The 18,668-nt window shown below is 41.4% G+C and overlaps 1 protein-coding gene across 2 annotated transcripts; it reads right to left on the bottom strand.

The window, feature by feature from the left end:
• Window positions 1-100: 100 nt before the first annotated feature.
• CIAO3 (cytosolic iron-sulfur assembly component 3) lies at window positions 101-17,701 on the bottom strand. 2 transcript variants are annotated; one of them, XM_075010427.1, is made up of 11 exons: window positions 17,557-17,701; window positions 14,383-14,478; window positions 13,413-13,556; window positions 12,260-12,392; window positions 11,750-11,884; window positions 11,152-11,270; window positions 9,563-9,692; window positions 9,080-9,152; window positions 4,883-5,020; window positions 4,043-4,200; window positions 101-2,399 (listed from the first exon to the last, which is right to left on the bottom strand). In XM_075010427.1, the coding sequence occupies exons 1-11, from the start codon at window positions 17,620-17,622 to the stop codon at window positions 2,383-2,385; spliced, it is 1,209 nt and encodes a 402-aa protein (XP_074866528.1). In that variant the 5' UTR covers window positions 17,623-17,701; the 3' UTR covers window positions 101-2,382. The 2 variants fall into 2 exon arrangements, with proteins under 2 accessions (XP_074866528.1, XP_074866527.1); XM_075010426.1 differs by having other exon boundaries at window positions 101-2,667; window positions 17,557-17,697.
• Between the last annotated feature and the right edge of the window lie 967 nt (window positions 17,702-18,668).

Raw genomic sequence — 18,668 nt, 5'->3', positions numbered from 1 at the left:
ATACGGGGACTCCGAAGTAGCCGCAGTCCTTTCGAAAAGTAGCCGCGGCAATTCCGAAGTGCCGCGGCCGCCCGCATGCTAATGAGGCGCTGAATATGTATTTCAGCACTTCACTAGTAGACTTCGAAATGGCCATTTGCATGACAATTTTGAAGTTTTTGGCTAGGGTAGACATAGCCAGTAGGTGTAAACACTATTCCATTAAGTGCAATGATTTTACACCTCCTTTACACCGGTGAATGAGATCACAATGGAAGGCCATTTGGGCCCACTAAACCATCTGCTGTAAAACATTTTCACATGGCTTTGATTAACTTGATAGTTTTTTAGCACTGGATTATAGATGACCTAATTTTTCTCTTAGGTTATTTAAAAAAAAATACACTTATTACACACTTTGATACCAATAACCACTGAATGTGCAACTCTGAGGTTGTTTTTGTGATGCGTAGAACACAGGTCTTGTAAATAAAATTCAAATCACTAAGGGGTTAATTTTACAGTGCAATAGCTAATTAGCATTTAATGTCTGAGGACTGCATATTTTCAATAGAAACTGAACTGGTCTCTTTGCACTTTAGTACAAAATTCAATTATAGAACTTGTGTAATAAATTTAAGTATCAGTTAATACTAGAATTCATACATTTTTCTGCAATTAAATCCTGTTTTAATGCACTATTATATGTAAAACTATGCATGAAAAGCTATTCACTGAAACTAGGCCGTTGCTTGCAGAATAGAGGAAAAAGCAATGAGAGTGTCTTGCGAGATGAGCACTTTGTACTTGCTGCTAGAAGTAACGACCATAACTTTAAATAAAGCTTTAATAAATTCATTTTAAATTTTGATTTTCATGGCTTATTTTTGGCAAACATATGATTACATTAAAAAGTGAGGTAGCAAGAAAAAATAAGACTTCTCTTTACAGGTATAAAAGGTAATCAATCATTGTCTTCAACAGCTTAACTTTTTGACAAAACAGAGGCAGAGCTGTTGCTACAGTTTGATCAGAAGCTCTGTTTAAGTCGCAAACCACGAAATGTCTAAGATAAATGGCAAGCTACACCAAAATTGCAAGAGGTCAGGTCTTGCATGAATACCTCAGCAAGGTGACAGGTGCAGAAAGCTGAGGTTTTCAAACTTTATACAGTCAAACCAACAGTCCAGTCTTCCTCTAGCAAAGCAGAAGAGACAAGGCATCTTTCTCCTTGGCTATTTAGTTTTCCCCATTTCTTCATTAGACCTATGCAATATTATTTCAAAGGCAGGACTCCACACATGCAAAAGAGAGAGAATGAAGTCAGTAAGGCTATGGCTACACTACAGAACTATTTCGGCATCCCTGTACACCTCAGAGCAGGGGGAGTAAGGGATGCTTCAAAATAGCACATTCTGACATTTGGCACTGTTTGGACTAGCTTATTTTGAAAGTTAAAATAAGATCCACAAATTGCATATCTTATTTAGAGTTTAGGGTGTACTTTAGAAGTAACCTAACTGCACAAAATTTGAGCTGTATATAATATTTCTGAAAAAAAGAAACAAAAAATGCCGTGGTCCTCCCTATGTGCACCTATCGACTTCAGTGGAACTCCTTGGATACATAAAGTTAACCATGTGCATAAAACTTACACAGGCTCAACGACAGTAAAGTCTGCTGCGTTTTTTGTCTGTGACTGACACACAGTGGCTTGAAGTGTTCTATATTATTGCTGAAAGTAATATGTAAAATGATTCACTAGCAGAGAATTGCCACATTATGCACTTCACAGCACTTTGTAGTAGTTTACCTTCCTTTCTCTGCAGCCTCACACACTCCCAGTGAGCTCAAGTGAAACCAAAAGTTCTTTATCTATTGACAATGAACAGCTCTCCAAATGCTCATATGCAGAAGTCAGATGTGCTGATTTGCAACTTAAAGTATGTGTTTCTACCATACTAGAGACCTTTTGCACACCCCGCTGTGGTACACATACCACACTTTGGAAAATACTGAGGTAGGAGGATTGTAAAATTTAAACTTACATCAAGAACATCCAAATGATGTCACTGTTGGCACAGGAGTCAGTCTTAGTTTCCCTGCATACTTTAAATACACTGGTTGACTCCAGTGTGAATGGGAGTATGATAAATAGACATGCCATATCCAAAGTCAGCCTGGGCTCTTTATTCAAATCATTTACATAGTCCTATAAGATAAAGGAACTAGTTAGCAGTACCATGGTGTATACAGATAACCTTCCCACCTATCTGCAAGGCATTTGCAACGTATCAATGGTTTTCTTCCAGTCAGTGTCACAGAATTTCAGTGCAGAAGTTGGCTTCTGAAGACAAACATGACAGATGACTTAATAGAGCAGAGTCACTGTAGCTTGTGGTTTCACAAATGTACAGTCTCTGTAGAAATACAAGTGAGTTATACATCTTCACCATTTGATATTAAATCCTGAGTTCATTCTCTCTACTGCATGGTACTCCGTGTGCAATATTTTTACAGCCTTTTCTGAGTCTGTGCCATCTAGCCATTGTTCGTACAGTTCTTTCACAGTGAAGATCCTCTCTGGAATTTCAGTTTTAACAGATTCATACAGCTTCTCAACTTGCTGAAGCAAATCCTTGCTGGATTCACCTTGTGCCCTGATCTGACCACCGCCATTTAAACAACCTAGATACAACGAGAGAACGTGACTGTGGGTGTGGAAATGTTCTAACAAATTTAGGGAACTAAAAGCAACTGCTACAAACCAATTCTCTCTATCTGCAATTGACAGTATCAACATAACACTTCATAAATGAAAACATGAGTGAGGAATGAAATCAGTTATTGTAACAGGGTATCACACAGGGCCCGTAAAAGGCCTATTAGTTAGTGATGGCCTTGTCGTAGCTCAGCATGGAACAAATGAATGACAGGGTAGACAGCAATGCATGCTGGTAAAAGGGCAGGAATTTAGGAAGACTTCCTGTTCCTCAGAGAAAAGGGAAGTTGGAGAGGGAGCAGGAACTTGTGGGTCTCCTTCTGAGAGCCTGGAAAAGGGCCATTCTTAGAGCAAGGCAGGAATAGCCTTGGAGTCTTAAGTGAAGGAAGGAGACTGGAAAGTCTCTCCCTCCGTAGATGTAACACAGTGGGATCTTTGCAGGACTGAAGCAAGCAGCTGTGAGGAACCATGGGAAGAAGCCAGGGATTGCTAGTGAGGGGGAGCTGTGCATGTGAAATCAGAGCTATAAAAGTCAGCTTCATAATGCTTAGTTTGGACCTTGCAACCAAATTCGTCAGTGTCGGGGAACACTGCTGCTACTTGATGTCTACATGGACCAGAGGGGAGCAACTGTGGCCCAGAGAAGGTAAAGAATGGCTGGCCAGAGCCTGTGTTTGTTTTGGATTGATTTTTCCTAATTTAACTGCCTAGCCCACACATCCAGACAGACAAGGGAGACTGAGCTGCTGCACGTCCTACACCATAAAGGTAAGAATCTCACACTTTCTAAGAAAGTTAAGACATATTCTACATATTACATACTATTTAAGACCGTTTCTACATATTACTCCTTCCATTTCTCACACCCTCAAGCTGAAACTATGGCTCAACCTCTCATCATCTAAAGGGAAAGAGTTGTGTATTGTGAAGGTAATTGAATGTCGCTGACAGAGCTGAAGGGATTGATTAAGAGAAGTGGTAAAGCTGCACCACCTGTTTCTAAGCTAGGTGATGAATGGAATGTCCATTCTTGTATGGTTTAGGATGCATTTGGGTTTCCAAAGCAGGGGCTATGAGCAATTGTTTACAAGCTGAGCTGTTAATTAAGAATTGCACTGTTTTGACATTCTCAGTTTCAATCACAACTATAAAGTAATTGCTAAAGAACTCAACTGCTAGACAAGAAACACAACAGACCCTGACTTAACACTACACCACCTCTAGTTTCAGACACACACTCAGACTTCAGTCCAGCTCTCAGAATTTCAGAAACCCTAAACAGCCCTACTGCAAACCTTGACATCTAGCAACGTATGAGTGAAAGTCCCAGCGTAGTCTTACCTGATGGGCAAGCCATGACTTCAACAAAGTGATAAGGTGATTTTCCTCGTTTCAGTTTTTGCACTAAGTTCTGTATGTTTCGAAACCCATATGCTAAGGCAAACTGCAGCAGGACTGTGCCATCCTTTTCCAGTGTCACTTCTTGGAAATCCTTGTTTCTTGGGAATAAAAACAGGCAACATCTTTTGTCTAAATTAACTCTGGCACTTGACTGAGTGTTAGACAGTTGGGTTGTGTTTTATACAGAAGCTTATTCTAATAAAGAAACTATGCCCTTATGAAGCAGAGGACAAGAGACTTCATTGGGAATAAGTTAACCTGCATAAATCTAGTTAAATTAGGGACCTAAACCCCAGTTCTACCCAAAATCCAAAAGGAAAAACACTAGCATAAAGATGAACTTTTTGTGTCCACGTAATATATAATTTTGGTCAACAATTACTGGGCATCTTTGGTAGCAACAGAAGTCATGATGCAAGTAACCACAAAACTAGGAACAGTGTGCTGTGGAAGCCACTTCCCTCAAACTGATGGTTGTGCATGTCTTACTTTTGAGTTAATGACAGAAGAAATCCCTTATTTTTACGATAGCTTCAGCTGCTAGACTGCTCTAAAATTTTTCTGTAAGTTGCTGGTGGGAAAATCTACAATGTACTAAGCAGGTGATAGGACAAGGGTCAAGAAGACACCAAGGGAAAATGCTACACACTTCACGCTCATTCATTGCTGAATTGACTGTGGGAGCTAATACTGACTACTGCTCTTTGATTACCCCCAGGAGAAAAGTATAAAGAGAATTGCACTGAAGTCTAGCACTGTGTAACGTAGTTTGTTCCTTACTTTAAAGGTTTGTATTGAACTTCATCCACGTGAATCCCAAACAGTTCTTTTGCTGCATATTTGTATATGTGCTCCAAATAGCCACCAGAACCACCACCAGAATGGCCCAGGAGCTCCTCTTCTGAAACACTGCTAAACCTAGGGAAAGAGGAAGGAAAATAGGTTACCCAGTTCCAGGTCCACTGGCACTGAGAACCAAATTTTAACTACAATGAAGTAGTTTCAGTCTCCTAGTTTAAAAACAAAACAAAAGAAAACAAAAAAACCCACTATTTTAAGAGAGTCCCTTTCCCACTCTTGAAATAGCATTATTACACCATGCACAACAAGGGCCTGTGGAATTTGCAAGTAGTACACAATCAGCTATGAGACCACCTTCCTGTCTGATAGCTGTGAACTGCCCAGTATTGACTATTTATAATTCTAGGACTATGTAAATTTAATTTTACACTGTCAGGTATGGGCTTGATCCAAAGACAACTGAAAACTGAGTGTTTAAGCCTTAAACTCTCTAACATTTTCTAATCCCTACTACAGGTGTCTAGCTGAACTTGCTAATTAATTTTGTTGACTCATTACTGTTCCATGTCTATAATTGTTAAACTGAAGCATCTCCAAAGAAAAAAAGCTAGTAGCTGTGTAAAGCTAGACATTATAGTAGTCTTAGAGACCCTGTTTAGAGAGCCCATCCAATAAAAAACACCTTCAAACACAGCTATCTTAGCTGCTTTAGAAATTACTATTGCACTTGGGTATTTAAACAGTCCTATACTTCACACTTCTGAAGGACCCAGATTATTTATTTTGATAATGCCACTGCTGAGTGTAAAAGTACCCTGCAGAATAACCAGCAGTGGTCTCATAGCTGGTTTTGTATTACTTCCAAAAACTGGTATTTTTTTCTTTTTAACTGAATATTTGCTTTTTGCTACTTACAAACTTCTCTCCAATACTGGACAAATACCAACCTCCACCAATCCACTTCTGACACAGAAACGGGGACATATCCCAAAGGCATTTACACAGATGTTCCAGTACAACTGGGTTAGCTGAGAGAGGAAATGGCCTCAATCATCAATTCTGGCCAGCTGGTTCCTTAACCACCAAACTTCTAGGAAACCAGGAGGAACAAAATTAATGAGGCCAAACTTCTTGAACATTTCCTCAGTCTCTCCTGGAAGCCTATGAGCTACAGGGCCACAGTCATGTTTATATGGCCTAAGTGATGCCAAGAAAAGCCACAGGTCAAACACTTCACAAACAATCCCATTCCAGGAATCTATCAAGGCACAGCTGACTACCTGGAAGGTCACTGTAATGCTTCTTTAGAACAGCACACCACCTGCAAGCCACAACAATGGCTTTTGTTCTGAGAGGATAATCAGCATAACTGTGTGATCAAACTGTGCGATCATCAAACTGTGCAACACTTGCACTCTGCTGCTCACAATTGCAGAAAGGGAAAAAAAGCACTAGGGATTTCAGTCAGATTTAAAATGTTGCCTCTGGCACATACAATCTCAGCTTTAAAACTGGGAAAACAATATTTCACCCCACAGAGGCTGTTTAGCTCAATTCTTGTTTACAGGAACTGAGTTTTATTACTAAGTGTTTCAGTGTCCAGCCTCACCTACTGCTGCTCACTGAAAAGGAGTCAGCCTGTCAGCCCCATCATTGACTAAGGAAAGCAGTTGTACTAGCCAAAGTATAAGGATTTTTGGCACTCCTGTTACATTCTTGCTGTCAAATTTAATAACATCTTAGCAGCTGTTTCCACATGCCGAAGCAATAAAGTGGAATAATAGCCATTTGACTGTGCATGTCAATCCTCCAAGCTCTGTGGAACACATGCTGTTTATAACCAGTCATTTATTGAGAAGGTTAAGGATAGCAAAAGGTTAAAGAGGAGCATCAGCAACACAAGACATAACATTAAACAAGCACTTCTAATAAGTTAGCCAACGATTTTATGAGAGAGTTAGAAATTTTGTTCTCCTGTATAACTGATATTTCCATAGTGGCATTCTCTGACCATATCCAAACATTTTAGAATCACTTGTATTTTCCATTAGTAGCTTAACAAATATGCAGATAAAACTAAAGGACTTGTCTGTAGATTTCTCCCCCCCCCCCCCCCCGATTATACCAGTATGACTACAATAGTTTAAATATAATAGTGTAACTGCCCTCTGTGGGCATACACATTGCAGAATAAAGGTGACTTTTCTAAGTTTAGGGTAAACGGCTTCCAAAGCAACTACCATCATCATCATCATCAATAACCGTGGGCTCAGTGCCCATTGGTGTCCAGTGCCTCTCTCACTATTTCCTTCCATCTTTCCCTTTCCAGCACAAAGTGGCTTAGTTTCTGCAGACTAGCTCCGCACCAATCTACTATATCATCTCTCCATTCTCTGTGGGGTCAGCCTCTCCTATTCAAACAGTCCATTATGCCAGATACCAGGGTCTTGATTCTTCATTCGTTGTTCATTCTGCAAATAGGCCCAAACAGTTGTAGTTTCCGTTTTATAACCTTCTGCAGCAGGTTCTCTTTTGGCTGTATCTTTCTATATAATTCCTCATTGGTGACCTTCTGCATGCATCCTATTCTAGAATCTTTCTAGAACAACTCCTTTCAAACGCCAATATTCTTCTTTTTGAATCTTTCGTTATCACCCATGTCTCACATCCGTACAACACACTGCTGAATACACATGTTTTCAAGACACTCAGCTTTGTTCCTAAGCTAATTGCTTTGCTTTTCCACATCTTATCCATCACCTTCAAACTCGCTCTTGCTTTCACTATTCTAGTCGCTATTTCCTTCTTACAGTCTAGGTCATACGTTATGTTGCTCCCCAGATATGTGAACTTCTCTACATTTTCTAGTTCAATATCATCTACACCGATCTTCCTTCGTATCTCTAAATACCATTGTTTTTGTTCTATCAATGTTCATAATCACCATAACACTAAATTCACACCCTGTCTTTTGGTTTGTTTACACAGGTAAGTCAAACCATTAAGATAACACTACAGCCTCATGCACACATTCACGAACTGTGCAAGTCTTCCAATTCATGAGCAGGAAGTCAAAGCAGCCACCAACGTGCAAATCTTTCCAAGCACTGTTTTATTTGAAGCCTCACATAATCTGAGATGTACATGTACTATCCACATTATTAGACAAGGAAACAAACTCAAAGATTAAGTAACTGGTTCAGAGTCAGCCAGATAGCACTGAAAATAATACCAGCGAATGCTGACTCCTAGTGCCCTGCTCTAACCTGTAGAGATGTCTTTGGAAACCTGAAAGAAGCCCGTTCAATTGAACTAGCTCTCAGCCAGGTCCTTAATCCAAAGTACATACCACTCATTTTCATCCACTGAAATAAAATACAAAGCACTGGAACACGTAATACATCACAGCATGCAAACAGCAAAAGAGATTTTTTTTTTAATCAATATACCTGTCAGTTATGTACAACAAAAGCTCATTACCTAATAAAGAATATTGTTAGTTTTTAAGGTGCTACAGGACTGCTTGCTTTGTTTTGTGAAAATACAGACTACTATTGCTACCCCCCGAGACTAAAAATTACTTTGATATTTTCTCATTTGTTCTTTAGCACTGTAATACAAACAGTACTAAAAAATGAAATCCAGCATAACTATAAATTTCTTTATATTCTCCCTTCTAGACCATTTCATTTTCCCATCTGCTAATTAGTTTCTAAATTTGTACTTGGTGAAATGTCTCCGAAAACACAGATGGAGTGTGAATGTTAGCTATTTAAAAGTAATGAAGACTGAACAGAAAAGTGTGGATAGCAGAACAATTATTTCACTCATATAATCTTGCTAAGTGAATTCATTCACTCCTGCCGGTTTACAGAGAAACAGCTCTTAATAGTTGGGATATGAAATAAACCTACATCAGAGAGTAACTTTGGCTTCTTTTGAAAAGTCTACTAAGCCACTGATCATGTAGATTTCATAAAACAGATTATGATGCATTATTGTTCTTAACAGCTTCAAAATCTGTAAGACAACAGCAAAAATCTGAGTAAGATATGCAAAAGGTGCCAACAACTGCAGCTTTTGTGGTATTAAACCATTTGAGAAAGAGAAAAATTCAGCAGTACAACTCAGCTGTGAGAGTATTTTAGTAAATGTATAATGGAGAGTAGTTCTTACATGGTATCCAAAGGAGCAGAGTCCATGTCTGACAGAGACACACCCTCTTTTTCCAACAACTGTAGAACTTCTCCTGAAACAGAACCACAGATATAAGTGTTCCCTTTTAGGGTAAAAGGGAACGTTTATCAGTAGGAAAGGCTACATGTACAAATTTAATTAATGCCAATAGTCTTAGTGACTATTTTTTCATAATTTATTTCACTTCTAATGTGTGGCAGTTGGAGATGTTTTGCAGGAAAACAGTCTGAACCCAGATGGCTCAAAGATGAATCCAAAAAAAAAAAAAAAAAAAATTCCACGGAGGCAAGTTTTCATTATGCTAGAAAAACAAATGTTCAAACCTGAAGTTACTGATCGCACACATACGAGGTCAGGAAAGCATATTTTACAAAGTACTCTGACCCACAGATATGCACTAGAGGATGAGAGGCATTTCAGAGCTTTCTTTTAGAATCTTGGGAGCACCTCTTGTTCCCTTACCTGTAGTAATTACACAGTCAACCTCACGTGTTTGGTACTCTTGGCTGAAAAAGTCCGGTCTTGAAGCTTCTAGTTTTTTGTCATAACAGGGCATTACTGTCACATGGTAGGTCTGGTCAGGTGAAAAATGCTGCAAAAATAAAACAAGATTGTATAGTTACACTGATATAATTTAAAAGCACAAGTAGGAGTGAAGTATAAATCCATGGTACACCCACATCTTGAATACTGCATATAGACATGGTTGCCTCACCTCAAAAAGAAAAAAAGTCTTGGCATTGGGAAAGGTTCAGAAAAAGGCAAAAAAAAGGAGGGGGGGGATTGAAATCAGTGCCATATGAGAAGAGATTAGAAAGACTGGGGCTTTTCAGCCTAGAAAATAGGAGACTAAATTGGGGGATGTGACAGAGGTTGTTAAAATCATGACAGGTGTGAGAAAATAAATAAGGAAATGCTATTTACTTGTTCCCATAACACAAGAACTAGGGGTCACCAAATGAAATTAACAGATAGCCAGTTTAAAACAAAAGGAGGTATTTCCTCATGCAGCACAATCAACCTGCGGAACTCCTTGCCAGAGAATTTTGTGAAGACCAGGCCATAAACAAGCCCAAACAAGCTTCAAAGAAGAGCTAGATAAATTCATGGAGGATAGGTCCATCAGTACTTATTAGCCAGAATGGGTAGTAATGCTGTCCCGAGTCTTTGATTGACAGAGGCTGGAAATGGATGACAGGGGAGGGATCACTTGATGATTACTTGTTCTGTTCACTCCCTGTGGGGCATCTAGCATTGGTCACGGTTGGAAGACAGGATACTGAGACAGATGGACCTTTGGCATGACCCAGCATGCTGGTTCTTGCATAGCAGCTAAAAGCCAATTGTGCCTCTGAAAATCTCTTCTGCTACTAACAATTTCAGTAATTAATATTTTTTGTTCCTCCCCAGTTATGCAGAAAATAGAATAATAAATCTCTGTAGCCTCAATGGCTTTTAGGCTTCAGAAGGATTGCTGTGCTAGCTTGTTTCAGCAAAAAAAACAAAACAACAACAACGAGTCTGGTGGCACTTTAAAGACTAACCAATTTATTAGGGCATAAGCTGTTGTGAGACTGAACTCACTTCTTCAGATGCTTGAAGAGCAATAAAAAACACCTGTTTGATTTTAGTTATGAAAACTGCCAGCAAGTAGGGTGCTAAGAGGGATGTGATAAATTCAATTCCTCATCTGTTGAACGACAGGGAGGTTTTAACTGATATTTAAATGCCAAACCTGAAACTCTGCTCCTCATATGCATTTGCAGGGAAAAAGGTGGTGGGAGGAGAGGAGGGCTGCTCTAAGACAAAGTATCAGAAGGAAGGTGAAGGAGACAACTAGGATGAGTATGATGTTAGCACACTCTCCTCAACTCTTAAGTGTCTCATGAAATCAAGTGGAGATGGTAGACAGGTTGACTTCCTACTGCTCTACAAAAATTCATATCCATAAATCAGTCCGATCAATAGACTTTGTTTAGCAAGGTTATAAATACAGCTCAAGATCTAATTTTGACAGTTTCCTGTTAAGCAGTGTCAATGTAAAGCTTTACCTGCTGTTTTGCAAAGTGATCCTTGATCAAGGAGCCCATGACCTGCTGTGGGGACTTCGTGGTACTAATGTAAGGAATAACAAAACTTCCATGAGTTTTCTCTGCATAGCAGATCCAACCTGAGAAGAGATGAAGTATAATTAATCGATGCACAGACTTTCTGTGGCTTCAGAATCAGCATTACCACCCACCTATAACCATTTTCAGCCTCTCTTCTGCATACAGAATAAGAACAGATGTTACAAAGAGTTTCTGAGACAAGACCAGCTTCACAAAGTAACAATGCATGTAAACACACCTGTATTGCTAAGGGTAAGAATTTCCACGTCATGTAATGATATTCAAGAACTAGCGTCTTTCTTTGTACGAACATTTAAGACATTTATAATATTCTTATAGCACAATAGTCCTGTCTACGTGGAATGGAACACCTTTTGACAGAAGTTAAGAGAGAACCAGGAGCAAGTCTTATCTCAATTACAAGTGGTTTCAGCCATTATCAAAAATTTTTCAGCAGTTTATTATACTTCTCTCATTTGCTGTTAGATTCTGTCACATTATCACTTCTCTAGTGCTTTTTAACTATTTTACAATATACCTGGACAGGCAGAAGCCAACATGGGCAAAGCCTTTTTATCTTCAGTTTGCTTTCGAAAGCGTTGTACAAACTCTCGTTGGCTCTCCAGCAAGCTGAAGTTTCTTGAGAAAGTTGTATCAAATACATAGTGCACACCTACATAGCATAAAGATTGTGTTAAAGCCACCAACAAAATGACAAATGCCATAAACTACACCAAAAACAATTCAACGCAATTAGGTTAAATCCTGGTATTTTTACATATTTAAAGACTGTTGTAACTAAAAGCCAACAGTTTCTAAGTACCTAATTAAGACAGTTTAATAGTAAAACTATATTAGAAAAATTAATTGATTGAAAAAATGTTTTAAGATATCTTTCCTTGCAACGAGGCTAAAACAGCATCAACTAACAGAGGTCTGAATTCCCAGTAATGTTATGAATTTTGAAACAGGTACTTGTAGGCTTATTCATGTTAGTAAGACATGCCCCAAAATTTCATCTGTGCATATCAAAAGGCAATATGCTCACCTAAATTTTTTAGGAACGCTGTCAATTTTTTTGCAGTCTCTAGAGGAGTTATCTTAAATCTTGCAGCTAGTGATGCTCTGGATTGTGGTGAAATGGAAACAACAACTAGTTTCTGTTGATTAGGAGCTGCAGTCTGAAAATAAGTGGAATATTAACATTTTCTGAACTGTTAGGATACAGTATCTTTGATATGTTACGTAATTTAAGATACCTGTCCGCGATCGCAGTTTTCTCTTTTTAAAATATGATCTAGTGGGGGAGATGTTGCACTTCTAAAACAAGAGACTGCTATACAGTACATCCTCCTGAGTTTAATGTGAGTTTCACACAACGTGAAGCTGCTAAGCAGCTAGGCAGGCTAAGAGCCCCTTCCCCATGCCGTCCCAGAGCAGCGCTAGGTGGAAGGCTTTTAGCTTACTGAGCTACCTGCTGCTGTGGGCAGCCAGGTGGGCTAAAACCCCCTTCCCACAGCAGACAAGCAGACAGTGGTGCCACTCTGGGAAGGTAGAGAGAAGGGTTTCAGCCTCCTTAGCTGCCCGCTGGGTGGGTTAGAACCCACTTCCTCCCCTACCGCCCGCAGCCCCAGCTCACAGCCCCCCCACCCCCGACCCCACACACACACTGGGGGTTCCGGCTCCAACCCAAGCACAGGGCTCTGGCTCCAGCCCCCTGGCTCCCACCCCAGGCCTACCACCCCTGCGGACCTGGCTCCAACCCACTGGCCAGCTCAAACACCCAGCCCAACCCCTACACATCTCGTCTCAACTCTACCTTCCCCAACCCCTCCTGCAGCCCTAACCCACCCTATGCTTAACCCCCCACACCTCACTCCCAAGCCCCAACCCACAACCCAAGCCCCCTCGACTTAAGTGAAATTTGAGGTACATGAGGGCTGCGTGGAACGCTAGTATATTAAATATCATGATCCTTTTACAAACTTATTTTGAGAATTTTTTAAACTGAGAGGAACAGATAAATATGCTGTGCGTGAGGATGTAACACAGTAACTTTGGTTCTTTAAAACTAATCTGGATTCAGAATATCTTTTTACTTATTTTGTATGTACTTCAGCAAACAAATCACTCAAACACAGTATGATTTCCAAATTCTTGCGCCAACCTGCTGGCTATGGCTTCAGTTAGGTACCACCTACCTTGTTAGAACTTAACACTTTGTAGAGCTCTTCATAGCTCTGCTGAGTGATTAACACACTTTCTGCTGATGTGATACAGCCACTACAAGCTAAACAATCATTCAGGGTAATTTTAGCCTTTTCAAGCTTTTGTGCTCCTCCATCCTAGAGAGAGAGAAAATAAAATTGAGTCCTAGCTGTAAGAATTAAAGATTCACACGCAGAATATGTTAAAGACAACCCACTGCATGGTACAAACAGAACTTTGCCCAAAATGTTTGAACTGAGCAAATCAGTTTACAAATGACTGTTCTTAGAGCCCACCCCAATCACCCAACATCACACTTCAGTGAGCCCAAACCCAAAGTCAGAAATCAGGTACTGACAACCACAATCTCACAGCAAACATTGCTATCACCCACTAAATGAAGACTACTCTAGGGCATAACATATTGTGCATTTTTCTTAACAGACACCAGTAATGCAGCAACATCCAGTTTCAGCTCATAGACACAAAGCACTTTGAAAGATCATCATCCCAGGTTTGTGTAGAAAGTACACCCAAAATCCCTGAAGTTGAAAGCATCATCTCTGCAACGTTCCCAGTTCATTTAATTCCCAAATTGCTGGCACTCTACTTTTGCACCCATAAAAACAGTTCAGTAAAATTCTGTTTGTTTTGACTCTATTATCAGCTAGCTCCAAGGTTATGCAATTACATAACAGGTCACTTTACAACCATCTCTTAAAGAATTATAACCAAAAATAAAATTACCAGCATCTAGTCATATTCATTTTGATTAACTAGCCCACACTCACTCTTTTTAATGGGTAGAAGTGAGAACAGGCATAATCTCAGACTGAGTAATTTGGATTATCACTTTGCAATCATTTGTATAAGATATTTAATGGGTGTAACATACTTAAATGGAGAATAAGAAGGTATCTGGACATTCTACACAATGATTACAAGGTGAAAAAACACTCTTACTTGATTAATTTGAAAATAGGTTCCATCATCTTCAATTCGGATCTTAGCTGCTGTTTTTCCAGGTTTCTTTTCCACTTTTATTGGCTTTACACACTCCTAAAACAGTAGTAAAGTCAAAAACTAAGGAGAAGAATCTTTACATATGAAAGAGGCAGGAGAGGAAAGACTGACTGAAACTGGACAGAGCTTAAGGAAAGATCAGTGCCAGATTGGAAATTGCTTATCACTGGTTTAAACTGCATCAGATTCTTTGTTTAGTACACAATCTTATAATTCCTGAAACCACAAAGCAGACAAGCAAAAAATAATCAAACACACAAAATCTGCTTACCCCATTTTTACAAAATGAACATTTTCCAAACATAGTAACAAAAACTGTGGAACAATTTTGCTCTTAGTGTGAAACACTCATATTTAAAGAAGTCTTCTTCAAAACAGAGGACTGTCAGCAAAGTTCCGTCCTTTCCAGAATCCTTAAGAGCAAGCAGGCATTCATCATTGTGAGGTTTAGCAGACAGGAGGCGTGGTCATTACATTCAACATGTGGCTATTGCCAATGAAGTTTCATGATGGTGAGGCCAAACGTATGACTTTATATGGATTGGTTCAAGTTTAGTGTGTTAGAGTTCAGTGATTAAAGTTTTGAGGGTGTTTTATAAAAGTCTGCAAGAGCTGCATTGTTTGTGTACCCACACCTCCCTTGTTTAGAAGCTGTCTAGTAGCACCATCAGAAAACATCCTTCTTTTACCCAAAGCCTTTTCTTCATCTTGACTACAGGAAATCCTGCTCATATGATTTTTGCCCTGAGTTTAGGGGGCTTCAGAATGCTCTCACTGTAGAGAAGGCCAAAGCACTCTGAAGCCACAGGTATGCTCAGTGAATCCAAATACATTAAGAAAAAAACAAACAAACCACCCCCATCCCTGGAATTACTCCCCACTTTTAGCTCTGCACTCCTATGTCCTCTCGCTATACCTCTCATTTGTGGCTCACTATAGCTAGCGCTGCTCTGTTAGCAACTCTCTCCTGTCTTGCTTTCCTATTTACTCCAATTTACAAATGACAGCAAATACACTCACTCACTTCTGGTCCTGCCACTTTCTATTACCTCCATACTGCAACTCTGTGTAGGACTCATGTCTTTTCTGCTCGACTATAGCAGCTTTCCTTTTTAAGTGATTCCATTTGTTTGGTGGACATTATTTACAAATTATATTCTATTGTAGTCCATAATTATCTTAGAGCTGCTTGAAAAATAATATTACAGGGACCTTTCTAATAATTAAAAAAAAATCCTTGAAAGATTCTCAGCTGATTTTCCAGCTGTCTTAGAAGAGCAGAAAAACATTTCCACTGGGCATGTGGCAGTGTTGTGAACTGTTAATTAGCTGCTATATTGTATTCCAGAGGTGGCTTCACTTCAGAGTAAAGGAACAAATCCTCTTTCTGGAGCTATTAGATAAGAAACATAACAACAGTTCATGTAAAAGGTGCGTTCCACCCTACGAGTTCAGAACAGGAAAGGAGAAGCATAAGGACATCTACAACCCTTTGAAGCACAAAACTTATTTCAAATCTACCAGAAAACAAAAGTTTGATTGTGATTTGTCAGCGTGGGTCCAGTCTGGTAGCGATGGAGATGAAGGGCAGAGAAAAACTTCTAGTGGCAACCAGCCTGCAGAAGAAATAGTAGCTGGTATGACCTTCACTCCTAGAGCTCCTTTCACCTGGGGATATCCAGCCCAGGGCTGTGAAGCAGCCATGATGCTACCTATAATGTCAAGGTCTCAGGGCTTCCATGCATGGAGATGCCTGGGGCCAGGGAGAGAGGCCCCTCCTGCTGACCGCTGCAGCTCCTGCAGTGCACCCTTCCCCTGGCCAGGGCAGCTCATCATCTCCATATTGGTGCACAAAACAAAATTCATTGTGCACACGGACCTAAAACCAGAGGGAAGACAGCTGGGAGCACAGAGAAGGGACAGAGGTCCTGGCCTGTGGGTTCCCCCAAAGGAACCTCACCAAGCAGTGACCTAACAGGAGGTAGGACTGAGATGAGAGGGGACAACACCATTCAGCCCCTTCCACTAGCACACATGCCACAGCCCATCCCTACAGCTCCCCTGCAATGCCCCCATAGCTTCAGGCAGACCTGCCTTCCCAGTCCCCAGAAATCCCTCAATCCCCTAGCCTAGTGGTTCTCAACCTGGAGTCTGCAGACCCTGGGGTCAATGAGGGTATTGGAAGGCATCTGCAAAAAAATAAAAATGATCACAGAAAATAAGTCAAATAAATTGCAAAGCTGTGATCAAGAACAAGAAGAAGTCCTGTGGCACCTTATAGACTAATAGATATTTTGGAGCATAAGCTTTCGTGGGCAAAGACCAGTTTCATCAGATGCATCTGATGAAGCGGGTCTGTGCCCACGAAAGCTTATGCTCCAAAATATCTATTAGTCTATAAGGTGCCACAGGACTTCTTGTTGCTCTCAAAGACACAGGCTAACCCGGCTACCTCTTGGATGCTTATCACCATGCAAAGCTACAATCAGTTATTTTTAAATTAAATGTTTTCCAATAATGTTATTAGCTGCGATCTAAAAAGCTCTGTTATTTCCCTTTCACTGAATGAAGTGTACGTAGCACCTAGAATGGGCTTTGATGGGGGGCCATGAACCGCTGGGGGGTGACTGGGAGTCCACAAGGTTTTATTTTTTTTTGTTTTTGTTTTGGCGGGGGGTGGGGTCTGCCTGGAGCGTCCGCACTAGGGACAAGGTTAGGAACCACAACCCTAGACAACTCCCCGCCTCCCAGACGCCTCCCGCAGTGACACCCTCACGGGGCCCCACTGAGCCCCCCCCACGGCTCGATCCCCAGTAAACCCTCCCATTCCCTCCCCCGCCTGCCCCCCTCATGGGGACCCGAACCACTACTACACAGAACTGCCCCCCCCCCGTTACTCCCTCATAGGACCCCGCCCCCTGGCTGCCCCCTCACAGCCTCGCGCCCCCCCCAACACCTCTTCCCAGGGCCCCGCCCCCCCGTAACTCTCTCACAAGACCCCTCCGAGCCCCGCCCTCCTCCATTCAGCCCCATGCCGCCCCTCCACCGCCCGTGCCACTTGGCAGGGAGCCAACCAGAGACGTGTCCACCTGCGCCGCTCCCCCTCGCACCCACCTGCGAAGGGCCGATATAATCATCCAGGTCAGTCAGCTGCAGCACCCCGCTGAACGGAGACGCCATATCAGCCACGCTGCCGGAAAGCGCGGCGGCAAGGCAGGGTCACAGCGAGAAGCCACACTGCCGGAAAGCGCGAAGGTGGCGGTGAGAATCCCCAAGAGCGCAAAGGACGTAGATCTGCGCATGCGCCGACATCTCGCGATATGTTTTTAGGCAGGCGGGCGCGCACGCGCGCGAGTGCCCTCCTATGCGGGGAGCCTGGGCCGGGTGTTCAGCCCTCTGCTGGCTGGGGGGTGTGCTGAGCGTGGTTGGGCTGGGCTGGGCTGGGCTGGGCTGGGCTGGGGTGTTTAACTCTTTCCTGTCTGAGGCCGTGCAGCTAGCCTGCGGCATGGGCTTTTTCATGCTGCTGCACGCGGATTATATGGGAGGTGGGGTAGCCATTAGTTAGATTGCGCACAGGGTGCAGTGCGGTGCAAGCAGTGTCTAAGGGGTAGCTTTTAGTCTGTAGATTCAGAAATAACAAGCAGTCCTGCAACACCTTAAAATCAGCACATTGATTTATTAGGTAACGAGCATTCAGCGTTAAGACCTAGCTCTTCCAATATTCAGATTGGAATAGATAAGAATCTAGGGTTTATATAGTGGGGGACTGGTGGAGGGGAAGGAAAGAGAGAGAAAGGGAAAGCAAGTGTGTCCTATCACCTGTCATTAACAGGACCAGTGAAAGAAATAAATTAAGCGGGATGGATGCCATCCCTGCAAATATCAAAGGTGGGGTAGTTGCCCTTGTAATGACTAAGATAATTGATCTCTTTGTTAAGCCAGAGGTTAAATATGTCAAACTTGACAATGAATTCTAATTCAGATGTCTCCCTCTTTAATTGTCTGGTAAAATCCTTTTGTAGAAGAATGGATACTTTCAAATCCATTATTGAAAGTCCAGGGAAGCTGAAGTATTTCACCTCAAAAAACCAAGCAGTCTTGTAGCACCATAAAGACCAGCAAACTGATTTATTAGGTAATGAGCTTTTGGGGATAAGACCCATTTCCTCAGATTTTGAGAGTGCAGTTGATGATAAGAAGCCAGGGTTTATACAGCAGGGGAAGGA

This window comes from Carettochelys insculpta, chromosome 16 (genome assembly GCF_033958435.1).
Source record: "Carettochelys insculpta isolate YL-2023 chromosome 16, ASM3395843v1, whole genome shotgun sequence".
NCBI lineage: Eukaryota > Metazoa > Chordata > Testudines > Carettochelyidae > Carettochelys > Carettochelys insculpta.
Note: the sequence above shows the minus strand (reverse complement) of the source record. Positions and strands in the feature narration are given on the sequence as shown.

Bases quoted from the DNA above. Each gene is read 5' to 3' on its own strand.
- CIAO3 (XM_075010426.1), bottom strand. From the start codon at position 17,622: ATGGCGTCTCCGTTCAGCGGGGTGCTGCAGCTGACTGACCTGGATGAT. The intron at 13,557-14,382 runs GTAAGAGTGTTT...CTCTCTCTCTAG, and splicing joins CCTATTTTCAAATTAATCAA to GATGGAGGAGCACAAAAGCT. The intron at 5,021-9,079 runs GTAAGAACTACT...CTCTTTCCCTAG, and splicing joins TCTGCTCCTTTGGATACCAT to GTTTAGCAGTGTTTCAGAAG.